The sequence below is a fragment of the Eleginops maclovinus genome, chromosome 9, assembly GCF_036324505.1.
Source record: "Eleginops maclovinus isolate JMC-PN-2008 ecotype Puerto Natales chromosome 9, JC_Emac_rtc_rv5, whole genome shotgun sequence".
Taxonomy (NCBI): Eukaryota; Metazoa; Chordata; class Actinopteri; order Perciformes; family Eleginopidae; genus Eleginops; species Eleginops maclovinus.
The window spans coordinates 11,229,244-11,244,848 of NC_086357.1; the positions used below are offsets into that span (position 1 = coordinate 11,229,244).

The window sequence follows — 15,605 nt, forward strand, 5'->3', positions numbered from 1 at the left end:
GAGGTGAGAGCTCCCAGATGTTGCTGCTGCAATGCTGTTATGTAAATGAGTGGAACTCAGAGATTACCCTGACAGTCACATGGGCAGGGCCATTGGGATCATGGCTCACACTCAAACGCAGACAGATAGCGGATTACCCACAGGATTTGCAGAGTAAAGCTGTCTTTTTAAGATGAGTTGGGACATTTCTGCTTTGAATGGACATGGTAGGAAAAAAACACAAAAAGGGGCCTTGGCTATTGTATGTGAAAAAAGGAGTGGGATTGCAACACAAGATGTTGCAAACACTGTGTACTCTGCTGATTCACAGAGTAACCTAAAGCATTTCAGTCCTGGAGATAAATGCATGTTGGTGGTGTTTGGCTCAGCTCCAATTTTTTTTGCCTGTTTTAAAAATGCTTTCATAAATGGGTCGGGGCTCATGTGGGGTGAATTGAGTCACTTAAGCACCTTAAGAATGAGGTTCTTATTGTTTTTCTTTTTTTAAATACACAGTATGTATGTCTTTTTGAATGTTTTTACATAGCATATTTTATTCACTTGTAGAAAATGTGTTGTGTTAAATAACAACACAAGATAAATCTATTGCAAAGATATGAGAGATGTATACAAATATTTGCACCACCCCAACACAGAAAAAGCCATACAACATTGCAACTGATGAATTAATTTAGCTGGAAAATGTACCTAAACATATTATCCAAGATCCAAAAGAGAAAAGGGGCTTATTTCAGTAAATAACACACACACAGAAACACATACATACATATCAAGATTAGTTTGAACTGACATGTTTCACTCTAAAAAGCAAAATTATGTTGTGATGTTTAAGATAATATACAATTTGTTTGATTAGAACACAATTTTAGATTAAAAAATTCTAATATTGTTTGACTATAAATTTGAAAACAGAGCCCATTTGGTACTGACCCTTTGAGGTTCCTTGACTTATGGGGCAAATGACAGTACATGTATGTATAAAATACATTTGTGTGTTCACTTTTACATACAGGGGGTCGATAAAGAGAGAGAAGTGCTTTACTACTGGGCAGCTGCAGCTATTCTGCACCGAATATAGCTGTTGAAACACACTGATTACACAGGATCATTACCATTTGCTTTTCTTACTATTGATGACTGCAACATCTCGTCAGTGTTTTCAGTCATACAGCAAAATCAGTCAATTTAGAAAAGCACACAGGCTTGTCCAACCTTGCATGGACTGATTAAGATATGCTGATGTCATCCTCCCTTGCGTAGTATTATTTATTGTGTATACATTATTGACTGATTTGGAGGAACTGCAGCTACGCCTTGGAGAAAGGAGGGGACAGGAATGGATTCATCACTGGGAGAGAGCCAATTATATAATGATGACCTCACTTTATGTGAGATGCTTTGCAATAGAAATGTGGGACAAGAGGGGGACGGGACAGCCTAGCTGAGAGTTTAAGAAGAAAAGTGTAGGCATGCTTTATCCGGATCAAATATAATTTTGAGTAGAACCATTTTATTTTTCTTCTTCATTCTGAAAAGGAGCCGCACAATCAATCAAAGAAAATGAGCTTGGGAAATGATGTTAAAGGAAAACTTTTTTAGCTCATGCCTTGTCAGGGCTTGCTGCTAGAGATGAACAACGAATTCCCTCTGGCTTATGATATCCAAAGCACATTTAGAGAGAGCAGATCCACCTTAAGTCTCCACTCTATTGGCTTTATCTCAAAGAATATTCAACAATTTGACGTTTTTAGTATGCTATCTAGATATGACTCAGGGCCCTCCATTATCACTGTTTGATGTACGCAGTATGATGTTTCCAATGCAGTGAACCCTGCAATTTATTAGTGACACTGCAATACAGTACATATATATGGGAACATTTCAGGGCAATTCAGCACAGTATGATGGAGACAAACTTTAAGCTAACATTTATACTCATGTCTGATGACAATTTTTCCTCTTCAGATGTTGTAGGTATATAGGCCAAACTACTAGCTAGGAGACCCATAAACAGTCTACAGGGCTTCATAAATGTTAGGGTATATCGATTAAATAATTAAGCTTATATAACTAGATTTATGTTGTCCCTATACAAGACATGACCTCAATATAAAGCACAGATATTAATTCACATGAAATGTGAACATGGCACATTATTATGGCACCTAATTATGTCATTTGAGATTTAGTAGGAAATATTGCTATAATACAAAACAAAATTAAATGCAACTAAATGACCCAAACCAATTCCTATACTGATTTAGGGGCATTTGCCTCCCTTCATTAACCTATTTATTTATCCAGCCTTATCTTAACCTATATAAATAATATATTATGTCTATATTTTTAAATACATGATACTTATAATTTTACTTCAACTCTTTTCTCTCTATCTTTCCACTCATCCATCGCTTGTGAGTGCAGACAGGTAGGGGGCGCAGAGAGGCCGCTAGAGAGCCGCCAGTGTCTGCACAGAGCGGTGTGCTGGCAGGGGGAGTGATCGTGGCAGAGCAGAGATGTAGTGCAGCTTGCTCTGGGACTCTGTGGCCAGCCGTCTATCACTCTTACCGGGGATCATTTGTCCGACATTACTGCGGAATAGGAATGACCGGATTACATTTTTGCACACTTATACTGCATGAATGTGTCGCGTAATGCGACTGAGGAGAGCTGCCTTTGGGGGGAAATATTTATGTTTCGGGACGGTTTTGTTGGAGTAGCTAGTTGCTAGCACTGGGCTAGCGACTGTGCTGTCTACTTCCTAACGTATTTGTTAAGGATGCTTCGGTGGATACGACAACAGCTGGTAAACCTGTTCTCCTACCTTTTCTTTTTAAGCTAGCCCTCAATGCTCACAGCAGTGATCGCCTTATGAATTTCTGAGCCCACGGAAACATGTATAAACTTTATTTGGGTAACATTTAGCAAGCTAACCTAGCCAAATAGCTGTTGCGGATGTGTCTAAAACAATGTTGTGTGTCTCGCTGTGGTGACCGTCAGGTGTATGTAATGTTAGCTACCTTCCTACTTAGCTACGGTATATTAGCTGAAATTGTGTTACTAAACTAATGTTCATGTTCAAACTTAAACAACAAATCCACTGGGATGCGTTTAAAGTGTACTTCTGAGTTCATTTTAAGTTAGACACCATTTTTAACACAGACTTATTTTAATAATAAACAAAAGAGTTAACACTAGCTAAGTGGCTAAGGATGAAAAACTTGGCAAAGTTTAACTGCTAACTCACTCCATCTTAAATATTAAGGTTTACTCAACCACACCATTTATAAACGTATATTGGCATATTATTTCTCAATAGAGCTTACACAATAAGGTTTAACAGCTATTTACATATTAGTTTCAACTCACGAGCAAAAACTAATTAAGTGTGCGTTTCTTTTGTTAACTTTACCGATATCTTTGGATCGGCGGTGTGTTTGAATTAACTTCACAGTGTAATTCTGTACGCACTGGAAAACATGAAAGGCAACTTAACGCTTTCTGAAGTATCATTTGTTTAGAGAGCATCCTGTTTGCTGTCATCACCTGTTGTTTGCCTACAAACAAGGCTGTTTGGTGACGCCTCGATAGGCAAATGCACAGGTAGTGCCGATAAACTACAGAAATGATCCATGTGTTACTTTGGGACAGGCCAAGCCTGTAACACATGTCATCTCAGTGAGCCCTGCCTGATCCAGAACTTAACCAATGCTAGCAGCACAGAGAGTGAGTAACAGGGCAATGTAGATCGGTAGAGTTTTGCTGGAGGAATTAATAATGTGTGTGTGATTCTTTAATGCCACAATGAGCTATATATTGTTTAATAAATGTTTGTTAGAGTCAAGTTTGGATAAGAACCTGCATTGACCTTAATGAAAGTCGTGTGACTGTTAGTTTGGGTGAGAGCATGTGAGCGGGCATGCCCATGTGAATGAATGAAATGAGATTAGTCATACATTGGTGAAACTGTTGATGTCACAACCGCCAGTGAGTTTAATCAATGTCATAGTGTTGTCTGAGCTTCCATTTCTTAGTCCCAGAGTTCAGCCTGTACTTAAGTTGGGTTAGAGTGACACTTGCTTAGCTGCAAGTTGGTAAATCCGTACGAACAATAGTTTTCTTTCCAGGTATAGAGGTTAATGGTTGGCTTTTTCCAAGAGCACCTCAGAGAGTTAAACTCCATAAAAATAGTAGCCTTCTCCTAATTTGCGATAACTCCGTTCATTTGACCCATCCCATCCCATATAATTGACCTGCCTATTTAATTAAAAGTGTAATTAAAATGCAACTGGCCTAATGAAAAAGTTTGGCAGGGGGCATTTGTCTGAGTGCCAGCAACTAGGAAGACCTTTTGACATCCTGTTCTGTCTCGTGGGAACTTTTGTGTCATTCACTATATTGGGAGTCAGAAATTTCAATGTTCGCCTGTATATTGTTCCAGACCTTTGATTAAAGCATACAAAATGTTATTTTCCTAACTTTAGTGATACATTTCTAACTTTTGATTTCCCAAAGGAATACTTCAATGTAAAGCTTCTTTTTGGCATGGCTTGATACAAGTGATAAGGGATTTTGGATATTGCTTCAATGCACCAGGAGAAGAGGGCTTTCAAAATAATCATTGCACTGTTTTCATGATGTTATTTAAGAAAAACAAAAGAATACTAGAGGTTATAAAATGCTCACTGATTAGCTAATTAGCCTACATCAGGTTTCAGTGTCTGCTAGTTTAAATGAGTGAAATGAAAATAAACCTTCTGTGAAGGTGTGTGATGTAACAAGTAATTTGGTATTTGTAACTTACCATATATACCATGAATCTTAGCCTTTCGAGCTAACAGAATGTCCAACACATTTACAGTCTTGCTCAGGATCACCTTATGGCAACCCTAATAATCCAAAATAAAAAGCAGAACAACATTAGATTATTTACTGGCCTTTTGATACAATTGTTTAGTTCCATATCATCTGTAATGCTTAAGGCCCTTCGTTTCATGCCACATGTTGTTAGATATATTTGTGTCATGCCTGTGGCCTTGTTGTTAGCTGTTGTCATAAGTAATACGCTCAAAAGCAGCACCTCACCACATCGGACTACAAACATCCCTCTGTTGCTCACTCTCTTCCTCTTTGTGCTGCAGCTCTTTATGTGACTTCCTCTCTCCCTCTTCCATCTCTGATTTTGATTAAAGGACTCTTAATCTATGATACGACTCAATGCTTTGCCGTGGTTGTGATGTATTAGTCTTTTGCCCAGCCATTGTTCAAAGCAATAATTCTCCAAAGGCACTGTGGGACTTTCTGCAGGGAGTAAACACCTGTCGGCCTACAAAATGATCGGGGCACGAGAGTCAGGGATAAAATAAAAAGTCGGATTCTAAGAGGGTTGACAAAAAAGCCACATTGAAATGTTTGCTCTGTATTCAGTATTATTTATTTTTATTTTCCTGTCTGTACTACCATAAAAATGACAATGAGGCCTTTTGTAAGTTTAAAAGCAAGTTAGGACAGTCAAACTTCTAAAGTTTAGTTGAAACATTTCTGATATGACTTTTATTAAACTTACTTGATAATAAATGTAAGGCTGTTTGCACCCTCTGTAAGCTTTGAGATCAATGTCTAACTTGTTGGATCCATCTTCTCTATTTTGATTAGTTTAAGTACAATTTGGGGGATTAAAAAAAATGGCTTGAACTTGGTTTCCCCTCGTTGCTTGTGCTTAATGGCTAGGATAAGTGTCCCAAATAAGTGCCAGTCCTACCCTATCCATCCGTCAGGTATGACATCAGCTCTATGCAGTTTTCAGACATTTCTACTCGATCATTTCCACCTAGAGAGGTTCTAAAGAGAGGTACTAAATCTAGCACTCTAGAGTTCATGTTAGGTCTCTGACTCGCCATTACTGCAGCTCATTGAACTTTTGAGGGTGTTCAAGATCATCTGAAAGTTTACCTAACATACATCCACTGTTGATAATATGCATTCTATTTCCTCACTGAAGGTCTTTTTGCATGGTCGAGGGTACATATACCTTGTTCATACTCCCGTCCAAAAGTATTTTACCATGCATTGGTATAATATGCATTGGATTTTAATATTAATATTATCAACACAGCACAAAACACAAGTAATAGCCTGCTTGGAATTTAATGAAAAGATAATGACCATATTGGGAGCTGTTGCTTGCTGTAGTGCATCGGAAGAGTATACAGTATATGGTAGATACCTAAATCTAGTGAATGGAGGCGGTTTTGGCTTTATGTATAGTGATTGATGATGTTGTTTTCTGAGATAAAATACAGAATGCATGTCTTCGGAATCAGCAATATGCTCAATCTATTGTCTTTATGTTTTTTTCCCATTTTAGAGTCCTAGGTTTTGGTGATTGAAATGTTTTCCTCTTCAAGTTTATCTGTAAAAGTGAGATGCGCTTTGGCAAAACAGACTGCTTGATAAAGTTTCTTGTCCAACAGCCCAATGGCTAGTGAATTTTCAACCAGCCACTCAATAGATTTTCATTGGATTTTCGTCTGGTGAGGGATGCAAATATACTAGCCAGCATATTTCAACAGCATTAGGCCTTCATATACAGGAAGAGTAACACCTATTTCCCTTCTGACTCGATAATTGTGAAGCATTATTGCGTTTGATTTATACTGCCTGAGGAACATGTTGTATGATTGTTGTGCCGAAAATTGGCAGTGGACTAATTTCAGTGTTTTTGGGGAAAGTATGTGGTCACACCAGGACACAAGACACTGCATGACATTTACTCTGATCCTGTTTGAGAATTTTGTGCTTTTTCAGCGTGCATCTGAAACAAGTAGCTGCATTAGATGTTAGCCTTTTAGATCACCCAAACTATACGTCTCTTTGGTGGTGGTAATAGAGAACCGAGGAAAAGTAGCTGAGGCGAAGCTAGCCAATGGAAACAATTAGTCATATTAACCAATTCTGGTCTTGTTCTGTAGATCTGAAAACTTGAATTACCCCGGATGTAATTTATCCTCTGTAGATTAACTAAACCATTAGATTTTTCACTGGGAAGTCTTAATAGCCAAACACTAAAGCACGGCTCAGATTTACTTCATTATAGATGCATCATTGTGTTCAAACCTTTGGAAGAGGTGCTACCCTTAATTTCATAATGCCACATCTTTGTTAGAGTTACACCTGGTGTTTACTCAGCCAGCACTTAAGATAACTTAAGCTACTGTGTGCAAGGATATTAATGATTAAGCAACACAACTGGTGGTTGGTTTATGTGGTGGTGTGTCTGAAAACCTGGGAGGAGAGTAAGAAAAACACTCTCCTGCAACCCCTATCATATCGCTACTGTAATCGTGTCAAAATTGTATTGACTCACTGGTTTACTGTCCTGAAGCACACAATTAGCATCATCGCTCCCCTTGTTGACCAATGTCAGTCACTCAACAGTTACTGTGTGAAATGTTACCATTTATGGCGAACAAAACTCACTTCCTGTCAGTGTCTGCAATTACTGTATCATATAGTGTAGGGTGTTTTACAATTCTGTGACATTCAATATTTTTTCATTGTAAACTAAACAAATATTGAGTTTGCTTATTCCACTCAACATGTGTTAGCTCCATGTTAGTGAGCTCCTTTTTCTGACAGGTGTGGCATTTCAAGATGCAAATTAAACAGCATTTAAATGTGCAGTTTTAACACAATGCAACAAAAACTGAAGACAAAACAAAGATATTTTGTTTTATTTTTGTTCAATATGACCACTGCATGGGAAATGCCAAGCAGCAGGTGTTAACAAACAGTGGTATTATTTGGAATACTTCCATGTTCAACAGCAGTGAAGTCGAGTGTATGTGGAGTTGTTGGAGGAGCACGCGACATAAGATTTTCATTGCCAACATATACGTTGTATCTGCTGTGCATATGACAAATAAAACCTTGAAACCTTGAAACTTGAAACCTTGAAGAGTTGAAGAGGGCTGCTCCAAACTATGAAGACATTCCTCTATGTGCATCTTCATTTTAAGTCTGGATGTTTCTTGAAATTCTTTTAGTGGTCACACTGATAATGTAAAAAAAAAAAAGGCTTAATCATTTATTCAGATAGTGTGGGAACAAGTTATTCACAGTGAGGTTTAAGTATATTTCAGTCAGACAACTCACGTGTTTCTTTATATTTATTAGAAACAGCATATATTTTGAGTTTTTGAGCTTCGGCAACGTGAAGGCAGCATTAGCGAGGCAAAGGCAGGCAGATCTGACAGTTTAAATAGATCAACAGGTTTAGGAGACTGTTTGGTTGGTTGTAAGAGGGATGAGGCACGCCATGTGTAAATGTTTCATTGGTGCTCGAGTACACTGCCTGAACTAGCTCGAAGGCTTCGCCCCATATGTGGTTTTACATACTACTCCCCTGCTGAGTCTCTGTTGTTTACTTTGATGATGAACTGGAGGTGTGCGTGTCAAAAACGACAACACAAGCTAATAGCAGTTCTTCCTCCTCTTGAAGCCTACTGTGACTGTTTCTGTAAATCTTGAATTTCTGCCTGCAATATTCCAAACTGATACACTGACCCAGTGAATTTATACAAAAAGAAACAATATGAAACCAGCAGCAGATGGAGAGCTTGATGGAGTGAAGCAGAAAGGCAGTAATAGTTAACATGTGTCCCTGAACAGACGTGATCTGTGTAGGAGTGTGTGACGTGGCCTGGATTCATTCCTCTGTGTATGCGTATGGGTGTGTGTGTCTGTGTGTTGGAACTACGTCATAGAACAGTTTGCAAGTTATTGTGAACTTTAACCTTCTTAGAATAGCGTATGTATGTGACAGGGCAGTACCACAAAATGATATAAGAACGAACCAGGAGATTGTATGACATGCTCTGCAGATAAATGGACAACAATTTCTGCATTTGCATTTGTTTCAATTACATATATTATCATTCTAAATGGCTACTTACTAAATAGTTAATTAAACAGTGAAAAAAGACAAAAAGTGATGGAATTGCTTTGGCTCATGAGAGTAGTCAACTAATTAGCAATGATTAGAACTGCACTCATAGCAATATCTATATTTTTTAAGATTATCAATTAACTTTATGTAACGTTTTGACATCCCAGGCCTAATTGCTGGGTAACTGACCTTTGAGTAGACTATGTTCTCTCATTAGTAGGAATTTTGGTCATTTCTGCAACACTGGTTGATGTTTTCTGCTGTTGACATTACTTTTCAATTCACTTAAAACACTCCCATAGCTTACACCGTGAGTTTTCACTTCATGGCTGTCTACTTCAATTTAGCTGATTCCTCCGTCCTCTAGCTTGTTGTTTTTTTCCTCTTTTTGTTCTTCTACTTTCTTTCATTTACTTGTGACGGTTCAGACATCATGAATCCAAAGTTTCATCCACTTCCAATAATGATTATTCAATAAATATTCCATAGCGTTTTTGGATGGAGTAGTCTTGTTAAATTTATCAGACTTCTTACTGAGGATTTATATGATTGGATGTGGTCCCAAGATTCCATGATCAGGGTGTCCTTAGCAACAGTATGCTATATGTAGCAGAAAATCTGCTACACAGAAACAATAGACCTCAACATGTCAATCAGAAACTGTTTAACTAAGACGGGATGTGTATACATATACAGTGGGGCAAAAAAGTATTTAGTCAGCCACCAATTGTGCAAGTTCTCCCATTTAAAAAGATGAGAGAGGCCTGTAATTTTTATCATAGGTATACCTCAACTATGAGAGACAGAATGGGGAAAAAAAATCCAGGAAATCACATTGTAGGATTTTTAATGAATTAATTTTCTAATTATTGTGGAAAATAAGTATTTGGTCAATAACAAAAGTTCATCTCAATACTTTGTTATATACCCTTTGTTGGCAATGACAGAGGTCAAACGTTTTCTGTAAGTCTTCACAAGGTTTTCACACACTGTTGCTGGTATTTTGGCCCATTCCTCCATGCAGATCTCCTCTAAAGCAGTGATGTTTTGGGGCTGTCGCTGGGCAACACGGACCCTCCAAAGATTTTCTATGGGGTTGAGATCTGGAGACTGGCTAGGCCACTCCAGGACCTTGAAATGCTTCTTATGAAGCCACTCCTTCGTTGCCCTGGCGGTGTGTTTGGGATCATTGTCATGCTGAAAGACCCAGCCACGCTTCATCTTCAGTGCCCTTGCTGATGGAAGGAGGTTTTCACTCAAAATCTCACGATACATGGCCCCATTCATTCTTTCCTTTACACGGATCAGTCGTCCTGGTCCCTTTGCAGAAAAACAGCCCCAAAGCATGATGTTTCCACCCCCATGCTTCACAGTAGGTATGGTGTTCTTTGGATGCAACTCTGCATTCTTTCTCCTCCAAACACGACGAGTTGAGTTTTTACCAAAAAGTTCTATTTTGGTTTCATCTGACCATATGACATTCTCCCAATCCTCTTCTGGATCATCCAAATGCCCTCTAGCAAACTTCAGTCGGGCCTGGACATGTACTGGCTTAAGCAGGGGGAAACGTCTGGAAGTGCAGGATTTAAGTCCCTGGCGGCGTAGTGTGTTACTGATGGTAGCCTCTGTTACTTTGGTCCCAGCTCTCTGCAGGTCATTCACTAGGTCCCCCCGTGTGGTTCTGGGATTTTTGCTCACCGTTCTTGTGATCATTTTGACCCCACGGGGTGAGATCTTGCGTGGAGCCCCAGATCGAGGGAGATTAGCAGTGGTCTTGTATGTCTTCCATTTTCTAATAATTGCTCCCACAGTTGATTTCTTCACACCAAGCTGCTTACCTATTGCAGATTCAGTTTTCCCAGCCTGGTGCAGGTCTACAATTTTGCCTCTGGTCTCCTTTGACAGCTCTTTGGTCTTGGCCATAGTGGAGTTTGGAGTATGACTGTTTGAGGTTGTGGACAGGTGTCTTTTATACTGATAACGAGTTCAAAAAGGTGCCATTAATACAGGTAACGAGTGGAGGACAGAGGAGCCTCTTAAAGAAGAAGTTACAGGTCTGTGAGAGCCAGAAATCTTGCTTGTTTGTAGGTGACCAAATACTTATTTTACCGAGGAATTTACCAATTAATTCATTAAAAATCCTACAATGTGATTTCCTGGATTTTTTTTCTCATTCTGTCTCTCATAGTTGAAGTGTACCTATGATAAAAATTACAGACCTCTCTCATCTTTTTAAATGGGAGAACTTGCACAATTGGTGGCTGACTAAATACTTTTTTGCCCCACTGTATATATATATATATATATATATATATATATATATATATATATATATATATATATATATATATATATATATATATATATATATATAAAATATCCTCATAAGATTATCAGTGTTTTCTTGCAATACACAGTCATTTGGTTCCTCTCAATTGTGACTTCTTTGGTAAAGTTTTCCATAATAGTGTGACTAAACTGTGATAAATATTTTGCCAAGTTCTTTCGTGCAGTTTTGCTTTGGTTATCAATGTGTTTGTAGTTGTTTCTGTCCATAAACGTACTAAGAGTCATTTTTTCCACAAATTGCGTTTGTTCCCTCTACATTCCCCACCCCTCTTCCCTTTCTCTTCTCATGTATCTTCTCTTCCCTCAGGGCTTTGACCCCCCCAATCAGAGTGACACCAGAACGGTTTATGTAGCAAACCGCTTCCCCGAGCATGGCCACTACATACCGCAACGCTTTGCTGACAACAGAATCATCTCCTCCAAGGTACCCAATGTTGTTCATCCGCTGTTGATGTTTTCAACATGTCATCACTACAGGATGTTGTGTTAGTCAGTTAGAGACTTCTACATAGTAAAAGGCAAGGATATTGTTTTAGAAAACATCTTAACTTCTTTATTTTTATCTTTATTTTTTCTTGATGACCTCAAACGCACCATGTTGGCCAAGAGTGCAACTTACATAAGTGATGAAAGCACTGTTTGTTTATTAATAAAGGCACTTGCCACGTACAGACACTGCTTTCTGGCAGCTTGACCAGTGTTAAAAAACTAATCCAGTGCTCTGGTGTGGTAGGAGAGATAAGAAGGGAAACATGATTTTTTGATAACAGGATCAATTTTGATTAAAAAAAAACCTGTTTGTTTTTGTGAGGGGATTAGTAGTTCAGATGAAAGATTGACTGGACAAAATAATCATAATCCAAAAAGGCTGCAAGAGGGATGCATGTCAGTGATGAGGCACTTGATTAAATAGTTGACAGTAGTGTTTAATGGTTAGAATACAATTCAATTTAAGTCATGCATTTTAATTGGCAGTATTTGCCCCTCAAAAAACAAGGTTAGTGTTCATATAACTGAACTAAAGTGATGAACTTCACCTTAACAAGGTGAACGCAGGGTGTTCAAAGTTCATGCAGAAAAACAAAAAATATACCGTCAGCTATTCTTAGTCTAATCATTCATTAAAATGTACATTTTCCTTTACCACTTCCCACAATGTTGAGGGCAGAAACACCATTTACTGATGTCATGGTGCATATTTGTTTCTTTTAAAACTACTATGTGTATGTTATTAAAGGAATGAAGTAAGAACAGTGTGAAAATAGATAATTAAAACACGTATGTAATCAAAAATACTATCTTCTATTGCTTGCTTTTATCGTAGTCATAAATAGACAAGTTGTGTAGCCTATTTGTATGTATGTAACTTTTACTAAAATAGAATAATAGCATAATCAATAAATAGCGTTTTTACTGATAGTTGTTTTTATTTTTCTCTTTCAGTACACTGTTTGGAATTTCATCCCTAAGAATCTGTTCGAGCAGTTCAGAAGGATAGCCAACTTCTATTTTCTCATTATATTCCTCGTACAGGTAATAACACTCACAAACACACCCTTAACTCTTTTTTTAAAGGTACATGCACCACGCTCCAGACGGTGACAAGTCAAGTGCGACCTTAGTTTTCCTGCCCTGAATACAAATGTGTGTGTCTGTTTGCACATGAGTAAGCTAGTGACTCATGGACTACTAAGGACCGGTAGCAGGACAGGTCTGCCTCTGAATTAATCACACCAACACATTGAGTAATATGTGTGTCTTAACATCTACCCGAAGCGCTAGGCCTTCGCTGTGCATCAGTCAGCCTGTGCTGGAGTCGGATTTGGCTTCCAAATGTTCAGCCTGCTCCTGATTTATTTCGGGCCTGTGTAGTGAAGCCAGAGCAATTGACTTGACTTTGTCTAAAAAGCATCTCTTTTCACCCACTCACCCGTCAGTGTTGCTGAAGTCAGTCTATTTTAAAAATCGCTAAGTGGAGGACCTCTTTTCGTCTTGACATTGTGAACATAAAGGTTTTTGTTGGATGTTACATTTTATTGTTTTAGATAAAGTTCTCAGCTTGGCTCCTAGTTTATGTAAATTATTTTTGTTTTACATAAGATGTTAGTACAGGGTCAAAGTGACAATTTCAACAAAACAGTACACACACTTCAAATGTGTCTTACCTCCTACAGTCAATGCTTACAATCTCCTTTTTGTGCTTTTCAAAAATGATATTTTACGTTATGCTTTCAGGTTTGTCGTCCCATTCAGGTGGTCGCGATACCTCAAACATATTAAGGGAAATTTTACTTTTGGATAGATTTGGATGGTTGGATGGACACTTTGACTTCACAACACAAGTTTCTGACCTTAACTCAAGAATTCATGTGCTAAATATAAAATAAACAAGCGATGACATTTTTGCCAGATATGGATGTTAAATGCATAACACCGTAATTCTAGGTTATAGTTCTAGTTTTAATTCCCTGGGATACAAAGTTATACGTGAATTTAAAAGTTGTAGTTTCACTTGTGGAAAAAATACTTTTTCTTGTCTACACTTACTAAATATATATAAATCTTAGAGCCTATGGAGATAAAGTAAAGCTCATATTCTCTGTCAACTACCAGGAAGTAGATGCATTTTTAGCAAGAACTACACTATTGTTGTCATTTCAATCAAGTTTTAGGACAAACAATATAAGGACATTATGCTGGGTGTCCTTGTCCTGTGCCGCTCTAAACTATTACTTTATAAGCTGGTGTTATTTGTTTTTGCTTGTAGCCTAGTGGCACCATATAACCACATACCATAGACCCACAAATTCTCTGGTTTGAGTTCATATCCGCCTCTCTGCTTCTTACACTCTCTCCATATTTCATGCCTCTCTATACAAGTAACTATGCAATAAAGGCCCCAAACCAAATTGAAAATGTGTTTGTGAATGAATGATTTATGAGTAAAGTTGCACTTAGCGGAAGATTTGTTTAAACATTTGCAGAGAAGAATTACGGTTAGGGTTGGGACTCCTAAACTTTCTAAAATAACAGCTATTCAATGATTCATGTGAGGTTGGGAAATCTGAGTCTGCCCAAGTAAATGTTGCGTTTGAAGCTTTTTCATATCCTTTTCGAGTCTGAGTGTTTATATCCAAACTGACGGTTAACCTGTGAGAGAGGAGGGAAGTTAAAGGGGTTTCCTGTTTGACACATCAGCCTCTACTTCTCTCTGTTTTCTTTCTAGTTCACTTGTTTTTTCTAAAAGGCCACACCCACTTTTACTGAGTCACTGGTGTTTTGTTCTATCTGCGGCACCTCAATTAATTATCTGCCAACTTGCCTCTCCTATTTGTCTTTCCAGTTAATGATAGACACCCCAACTTCCCCTGTCACCAGTGGCCTGCCTCTCTTCTTCGTGATCACAGTAACTGCCATTAAACAGGTGAGGAAATGAGGATCTGGTAGCTTCCTCTTTGTTGGGCTGACAATGTGGAACTAACACACAGTGCAGTACCGTCAAAGTTAAATCAATTGTTGTTGACTTGAGATAGCCAACCCATTTCAACTTAGTTTAGTATTCAGTTGAATTCAAATGCATTCCTTTTAATGCCATATTAGACACTGTTGTTGGTTTAGGGTCTCTATCACCTAACTAGTACTGACTTTGGCATTGGTGTGAAAAGATGTGTTTAGAATAATTGTCAGTGCAGTTGATCAATAATATTAATATTCAACAACTGTCTTTTCTAGGGCTACGAGGATTGGCTGAGGCACAAGGCAGACAACGAGGTGAACGGGGCTCCAGTGTTCGTGGTTCGCAGTGGATGTCTCGTCCAGACAAGATCCAAGAACATCAGAGTAAGAAGGCAAAAACTACACCCTAAAGGAACCTAGTATATACGAGTCATACAAGTTCAACGCCTTTACTCTTTGTTTGAGAACAGGACATTACATCTTGTAAAACATGTTTTGAAAAGCACCTAAATAAAATAGCTTTTTTTGCAGCTTGTAGTCAAAAAACAGACATACTTTAAGCCTGGCTGTTAAATGCCTGGTGCTCGGAGTGTTTATGTAGAGCTTGTCCATATAGAGGCATAGGATAATAATAATTAGGATAATAATAATATCAATTAAAACAGAACAGCGTTGTGTATTAAGATTGCAAGAGACTTGGATTTTGTTCTTCCTGTTTTTGGTCAGCTACACAAAGGCATCTTTGTCCCTCAGTCACTTGTCCTGTTTTATTCCTTGAGAAACCAATAAGAACCAGTGGAATCATCAAAGAATTTGAAAATTTAGACTATGAATGCAACACCTGGTTAAAGTT

General features: G+C 38.2%; 1 protein-coding gene across 2 annotated transcripts in view; it reads left to right on the forward strand.

Annotated features, from left to right (window-relative positions):
• The first annotated feature begins 2,521 nt into the window (after positions 1–2,521).
• Positions 2,522–15,605, forward strand: part of atp11b (ATPase phospholipid transporting 11B) — a 47,159-nt gene continuing 34,075 nt past the window's right edge. For both annotated transcript variants that reach the window (XM_063891047.1, XM_063891048.1), the window contains exons 1-5: positions 2,522–2,806; positions 11,604–11,720; positions 12,740–12,829; positions 14,640–14,720; positions 15,029–15,136. In XM_063891047.1, coding sequence (XP_063747117.1) covers positions 2,780–2,806; positions 11,604–11,720; positions 12,740–12,829; positions 14,640–14,720; positions 15,029–15,136 — 423 coding nt within the window. In that variant the 5' untranslated portion in view covers positions 2,522–2,779. The remainder of the gene's footprint in view (positions 2,807–11,603; positions 11,721–12,739; positions 12,830–14,639; positions 14,721–15,028; positions 15,137–15,605) is intronic.